The sequence below is a fragment of the Limulus polyphemus genome, unplaced genomic scaffold (assembly GCF_000517525.1).
Source record: "Limulus polyphemus unplaced genomic scaffold, Limulus_polyphemus-2.1.2 Scaffold1275, whole genome shotgun sequence".
NCBI classification, from domain to species: domain Eukaryota; kingdom Metazoa; phylum Arthropoda; class Merostomata; order Xiphosura; family Limulidae; genus Limulus; species Limulus polyphemus.
This window is the reverse complement of record NW_013666885.1, coordinates 297,728-305,634: the sequence shown is the minus strand read 5'-3', so window position 1 is coordinate 305,634 and position 7,907 is coordinate 297,728. Positions and strand designations below refer to the sequence as shown.

At 29.8% G+C, this 7,907-nt stretch overlaps 1 protein-coding gene across 3 annotated transcripts in view; it reads left to right on the top strand.

Annotated features, from left to right (window-relative positions):
* Positions 1 to 7,907, top strand: part of LOC106462888 (alpha-(1,6)-fucosyltransferase-like) — a 27,586-nt gene that overhangs the window by 7,917 nt on the left and 11,762 nt on the right. For 2 of the 3 annotated variants that reach the window (XM_022390292.1, XM_013922853.2), the window contains exons 3-7: positions 267 to 394; positions 666 to 843; positions 2,272 to 2,386; positions 4,208 to 4,445; positions 5,095 to 5,332. In XM_022390292.1, coding sequence (XP_022246000.1) covers positions 267 to 394; positions 666 to 843; positions 2,272 to 2,386; positions 4,208 to 4,445; positions 5,095 to 5,332 — 897 coding nt within the window. The remainder of the gene's footprint in view (positions 1 to 266; positions 395 to 665; positions 844 to 2,271; positions 2,387 to 4,207; positions 4,446 to 5,094; positions 5,333 to 7,907) is intronic. The other variant, XM_022390293.1, reaches the window with a different exon arrangement.

Here is a 7,907-nt window from a genome sequence, read left to right as displayed (position 1 = left end):
GTTTATCTCTAGATAACATGGGATAAATATCAATGTCAATGAAAATAGAATATGTAATTTCAAAATGATTTTTTTTCATCTAAAGAATTGCTGCTGTCACAGTTCTAGTGTGATTGATGGTATCACATTACATGTATGACGCACCAGAATCATATTGCATTTGGGCTGTCTTGTATATATCACTTACAATTCTTAGGTAAATGCAGGTTGTTGGTTTTATTTATAATTTTAACTTCTTATAAACAATTATATATTTACACTTGTAGAATTCCTGCTTTAGCAAAAATCAAGCCCTCAGAAGAACAATATAAAGAATTACAAGACAAGTTAGCAAAGGCCAATGAGCTTTTGAAACGGAGACCAGCAGATATCCAAGGTGTGACATTCCAAAAAAGTAGGACATCATGATTTTAAAAAGTCTGATGTATTCAGTAGACTTGTTAATAACCTCTGAGCATAGGTCAGAACTAAAAATTAACACATAGCTAATTTTATATACCAGTCTAACTCGGACTATGCAGTTTCAAAAACTTGTAACAGTTAGAATGTATTTATTCATAAGTTATAGTAAGTAACATCACTGTTATCAGTATCTTTGTTATAACATTTATGTAAAATTAAACTTACTTCAACAGAGGGTATTTGAAAAGGCTTCTCTCTGTTAGATCAAGGAGAACCAAGTAAAGAATATGAGCTGACAAGAAGAAAAGTGGAAGATGGTACTATTGAAATGTGGTACTTTATTCGCTCCAGACTGAAAAAACTGAACAAGACATTGAGCTCAAACAAGGAAATGATCAAAACACTAACTAATTTATTGGATGATATTGCAGATCATAAAAGGTAAAATATGTAAGATTTATATCAGCTAAGTCTGGACAATGGAACTTGCAAACTCTTAAGTTTTTTGTCTATATTGGTTTTGTATTTTTATTGTAGTAATTTAAACATTTTGAAGTGATAGCCTAAAAATACCTTCAAGCTAAAATAAAAGTAGATACATCATCTCTCTTTGATTCCAAAGCATTTTATTCAACTGGGTTTGGAATGAAACAGTGATCTGAGCTAAAGTAAATATAAAGTATAACAATAATTTACATCCCATTTTCATTGTCTTGAACTGCAAGCATTTTGTGCATCTTCTTTTTTCACTTGTGGGCTCCATGATAATGGAGATAGAGCAATGAAGGTTAGATAATACTCTTCCCAGAATGACTTGTTGAAAGATTATTTTTCACACGTTACTTTCATATTGACATTTTGTGCATGAATAATTATATACAATTGCATAAGATTTTAAATAACTTTTAAAACTCTTATTTTTAAATTGTGTGTATTGTACTTTCCTATTTCATTCCATTTTCTTTTTAGTATCAAACATTATACAAGCAATAAAAAATTTTTCTGCAATCCTTGCTGATTTAGGAATTCCATGAATAGTCATACAACCTTGACATCACCAAACAATTTATATTTAGTTCAGTGTATTTATTCAAGGCAAAGAATTTCATGTAAATTATGATACAAGAGTAGCTGAGTCCAAAACTGTTTTAATTGAAGCAGGAGGTAAGTGGAGTAGTAAATGAATTGAAATTCTGCTTCCGTTGAAGCAGGAGATAAGTGTTTCACATAAGCTATAGTAGTAGCTCAGTTGAATCTATTTTAAATGAAGCACAAGATTAGAAAACTGGCAACTGTGTCAAACAAACAAAAAATTAGCAATTTTATCAAAATTCCACTTCTTTGTAAGCATGAGGCAACTAGATTTTCAGTATATTTGTACTTGACTATTATTATCAAAGGCAGCAAAGTTATTCACATTTGAATGCCACCAAACTATAGTAAGATCATAAGTGTGTTCTTGCTTTCAGTGCTTACTTTTACTGATCTTATTCTAAAAATTTAATTGGATCAAATAAATCCTCATCACTTGTAACTGTACTCTCTTTATGATTAACTGGATAAATTACTCCACTTAATATAAACAAAATCAGTGTACTAACTTCATTTTTCACTGTATAATCAGATGAGATGATCCAAGTTACATCTTATGGGTAGGATATAATAATTTGAGTAAACTAGCATAATGTAATGACGAAATTAACAAAAGTTACTTAACATAAAGAATCTAGTCAATTGAGTTAATTATTTAATTAATTATTTTAATTTAAAATACAAAATAATCTGAATGGTCAGCTTACATTATCAGTAATCTTTATATTACTAAGATTAAAAATTAGGATGTTCCATTTGTCATTTATGTTTTACTAGATCCATTATGGTAGACCTAGAAAAACTTAAAGAGCTAGATGGCATGGCAGTCTGGAGACAAGAAGAATCTAAAAAACTGAGTGATTTAGTACAGCAAAGGCTTAAATACTTGCAGGTGTGTTTAATTGCAAGATGTTAAGATTTATTGTATACTTTAGGAACTTAAGCAGTGATGAGTGTTTTTCTAAAGCTTAAAGAACTCTCACTCTAAAAGTAAATATGAAGTCCAATCTACCATTTGATTCACCACTTGTCACTGAGTTATATCTTTGCCAGAAACACTGGACAATGGCAAATCAAAAGAACAAGACCAGACAAGTGTATATTATATATGTGATGTTTTGAATAAAAGAAAATCCAAAACACATAACTTGTACTCTGTTTCAGTAAAAAGTTTCAAATATTTTTATTAATTTTTCAATATAAGGAATTCCTCCTCTAAAGGCATGCATGTACAATTATCAGGTGATTAGCAAATAAAATATTAAAACCTTACTCATTAGTGAAATTGTAAACTTGATAGTGGTGTGCTCCTTGTCAGCAAACAAAATAATTTAAAATCCCACTCATTATTGAAAGGATAAATTTGGTTTTAATATGTTTTTTGTGAACACATGAATCCTTCTGGTGATTAAGAAATGAAACTCATCAAAGGTACTTTTGGTATTGAAATAAAATTGATTTTAGTGCAAAACCTCCATCCCACTATAATGGGTTTCAGAAACATTACGTTACACAACTGTGTATGGATTATTTAACAAAAGCTTGTAATGAATGTGAGAGAAGACTCATTTCATTGGTTTTAATTCATCAAGATAATTTTTTGGGAAATAAAAGGTTGTATATACATGTAGTGTGGACTGCTGTAGATTGTACATAACTTCTCTACCAAACTGTTTGTATCTTTGATATCTAGCTATTGTACATGTTTAATTTTTTCGTGAAGAATTAAAAAATTAATTTGTATAAACAGTTCATTTTAAATTACTAGTTAATTAATTTTAGTTAATTTATAAAATCTTGTTCACTTCATCATATTGATAAGGAACAAGGAAATATTTGTATATCACACCTATTCTGGTTACTAAATGTTTTGTTAGATCTTGTGCAAAACTATTTACATCGCTCAGTAATACTTTCTCGCAAGATAAGCATAAATGTGAGTATCCTCGAACGTCCCTTGAGACTAGCTAACAGTATTTTAAAAGGTCATGTAGTTTGTTCATTTTTAGGTAACATTATTAGTAAACTTTGCTTAGTTCGATCCACTAAACTATTATGGGAGAAAATGTAAAATTTTAATGGTAGAAAGTAAAAGTAATTTCATATAAAGTAACAAGAAACCTTTTACTGTTAATATGCTTGTGTATGAACCAAACCTTATTATCAGTTGTCAAAAGAGTTTTAGATAGTTTGTATAAGTTTATATTAATTTTGTTGTTACAGGACTCCCACTAAATCAATAAAATCATATAAAGCCCATTAAAGTATATATTTTGAAAGTATTCCTTTTTTGTATGTGTGAAATTGACCTATAAAAACCTTTATTTGTTCAACCAACATGAGGCAGGTGTGCATATATTTTCATGTATATATATATGTTAAAACAGGATTTGGTAAAAAGAGTGACTTCTTCACTGTAAATAAAACCTTTAATAAAAAAAGATAAATTGGCAAGTATTTTTCAGAATAAACTAAGAAATCTATTGTGATCTCCACAATATTATTTCATTAAAGGTTCAGAATGGACAATTAGTTGTTTGCCAAGAAAGTTAGCAGGAAACCTATTAAAACCTATACTTTCATGTTACAGTATATTTGTTTCATAAAAATGGACTTGGAGTCCTGACTAAGGCAATAAATTTGTAATTTTGTTATTATTTAGAATTATGGATTTGTGTTTTTGAGATTTTTTTCTCTCTCCCAATTTTTATAGAATCCAAAAGATTGCAGCAAAGCAAGGAAACTAATTTGTAGCTTGAATAAAGGCTGTGGTTATGGTTGTCAAATTCATCACGTAGTATATTGTTTCATTGTGGCCTATGGAACCCAGAGAACACTAATTCTCCACTCAAAGAACTGGAGGTATTCAAGTCAAGGCTGGGAAACAGTATACCAGCCAGTTAGTGATACTTGCACTGATGATTCAGGGATAACTCGCAGTAGTTGGTCAGGTAAAGTTGTTCTTATACAAGATGAACAAGTTTTATACCATGCAAAAATCAGAATTTATTTCCTCTGTGTATATATATATACAAACACACACACACACACACATATATATATAGTAGTGCATATAATGATAGAAAAGATTGCTGAAAGACTTAAGATAAAACATTAGAAATCAAATATTTTGGTATATTTATTTAATTATGTGTATCCTAACAGGAGATCTACAGTACAGTAAAAATATCTGATGATAATAAAGTTAGATTTACTAAAGATTCCAGTAGTGGAAGGGTTTGTTTTGTATTACTTTCTTTGAGTAAAATATCTCTTTACTGGGAGCTACATTATGTAACAAAAATTAAAATTTTCTGGTTGATGGTTTCATGGTAAAAAAGGTCAACCTAAAAATAGAAAAATTAAATTTCATGTACTATTTCCCTCAAGTGTAAGGCACAAATCATTCAAATATGTAAAATATTTTTATCAAATTGCTCCATATGAGTAATTGTGTATTTCTAAGCTAGTGCTATAGTTAGTATGACTCCTGTGATATAGGATAATTGCTTTAATAATGTTTTATGTAGATAAAATGTTTTGTTCTGTGCAGTTAAATCTGTACATTGTGTGAGGTTATCTTGTGGATGTTTCTCTCAGGCTCAGATGATGCTCAAGTGATCGACCTCCCAATTGTTGATAGTGTTCGTCCACGTCCTCCTTATCTGCCTTTGAACATTCCTAAAGACCTGTCTGAAAGATTGATTCGTATCCATGGAAACCCTGTTGTATGGTGGATTGGCCAATTTTTAAAGTACCTTCTGCGTCCACAAGAAAGCCTAGCAAAGTTTCTCAAGCATGCAGAGGAGAAAGTGGACTTGAAACATCCACTAGTAGGGTAAGCTTGTGGGTATTTTTGGAATAATAATTGATAATCTTTATTAAAGTTTTAGGTTGAATAAGAAGATATACTTTACATCATAAGTTGCTTAAATACAATGAAATACAGCTTTATTGGTATAGCTTAGAGCTTTTTAATAAATAATATCACTAGACGCTAATGTTGTTTACTGAATATTAGAGATTTTTATGGTGTGGTATATATGTATAAGAAACATTCAGTAGTAATTTATAATGAGGGAGTAAATGGTGAATGTCAGTTAGAAATGAAGCTATTTAAGAAATTTCGTAGTGGGCAGTTAATAAGTAAGAGTAATTTAATTAACTGCAGAAAGATATTTTGTTGATGTTTCTGGCCTAAACAAATCATTATATAGTGTTTTAAAAGGATTAATAAAAATAACCATAATTTAAAAAATTCAGCAGGCAACAGTGCTACTTAAGTACAGCATAAATTGAAATGTGAACATTGTTTATAATGTTACCTAACAAATTGATGTAGAGTAATAGAGTAAGATTAAGTTCGGAGTAGAATAAATAAATCACATACAAAGTTGAATATTAAAACAATAATAACCATCAGAAAAGAAACCTAATAACACAAGAGTTTGGAAAGTGTACTTTCCAGGAAGCACTTAGGTTATTGGGATTCTTTTCTGATGTTATTTTTTTTCCTGCCATTCCTGTGTGCTTTGGAATATCATGAGTGAAAACAGTAATGATTTCACACATGAATTGGGAAATGAAAATTTAAAATGAATTTTAAAAGGTAAATACTTGTAAAGGTCAACTAAAATAACCAAAGTGAAGACATTACATTTATTACTCATTTAAACATCTTTTATTGCTTTATTCAAGCAAGCATTTTGAAAATTTTTCATTTTCACTGGACTTACTATATGCTATACATAAATTGATCTAATATATTGTCCTTTTGAAGTGATATTGTAATTGTAGTTTTTTATTCACACATTTAGGCAGTACTTGATGAAGATCTTAGGCTTGTAATGTCAGTAAAGTAATTTTGTCATGAGCTCTACACACTTGATTTCTTCCTGTAACACTAAAAAATATTTTTTGAAGTCATTAAAAAGATTGTGCAAAACAGCTGAGATGTGTTTTCAAAAAGCTACAATAGTTGTACACTATAACACTACAATTACTTGAATGTGTGGTTTGATTTTAACAAATTTGCAATATTCTAAATTGTTTGTGTGTGTGTTTATATATATATATAATTGTAATCTTTTTTTTTTAATTAAATATTATATGGAAGAATAGCAGGAATTTAACACAGCATATCCACACCTTAGATGAAAAATAATTAATTGTAATATTACATAAAAAATGTAAGCAAATAAGAAAATAGTAACAATGCAGCTACAAAACAAAGCAAAATGACATGGGTATGTGTGTAAATTAGTACAGCAACACACAGCATTCATTAACAATAATTATATAATTTTTATGGACACTATCATCATGTGTCGACTATATTCAGCATATCTAACTGTATATTAGTTTATTTTTATGGCTACAAACATTATAAAATGTGATAGCAAGTGATGCCTTATATGCCTTTCTCTTAGTTCTTTTCATCCTATTAGTTACAATTATTCCTTTTGTAAAATCAAAAACATAATTTATTTATTAACATGTGATATGTGTAATATGCAGTACATGGGATAAACATCTAATTCTCTACATAATGTAGGTGAATTCAGTTGAATTAGAACATTTTAGAATTCACCCCTTTGCTTCAATAGTGATTATAATTTCAGAAATTGTGAATATAGAAACAGATAGATTACAAAAGGAAAACTTTTATATTCTTAAGTATAAAACTTTATATCCTTATAGTAAAAATCAATATTATAACATCACCACAGCTATAAATTTAAGTAATAACAATTGTATTGGTAATTTCTTCAGATAGTATCAATAAAAAAGGTACAAAAAGAAAAACTAGAGGAAAAGGCAAAAATAGATTAAAATAGGTTTGACTTTATTCAGTTTTGTACATATTTAGATAGTAAGATAGTCGTAGTTATTTCTACAAATATACACTGAGTGGTCACAAGTAAATAGACACCTAATTTTTCGTCATTTAACTGATTTATGCTAACTAATTTGTGTTCACAGAGCACTATATAAATGAAAATGGTCTGCACACTAATTATCTTGTGCTACAACATGCCTAAAGCTCAAGGTTCTTTCGAATTGTCAGATTTTGTTAGAGGAAGAATAGTTGGTCAAGCAGATGGTGGAATAAGTCAGCGGCAAATTTCGCAGAATTTGGGAATCCTGATTTCGACAGTCAACAAAATCATCGAGCAGTTCAGGAAACATGGCAAGGAAACAACTGTGCAGCGTCCAGGTCATCCTGGTCCATCAGAGAGGACAAAAATGGCTGTCAAGAGGAACATCAAAATGGATCCCAGATTAACAACTGCAGAAGTGGCCAGAGTTGGTGGGATGAGTCCGAAATCTGCTCAACGGATTCTCCACAGATTGGCTTATCTTTGCAGAGCAGCTAGACAGAAGCCCTATTAAGACTTGCAAACATAGTCAGA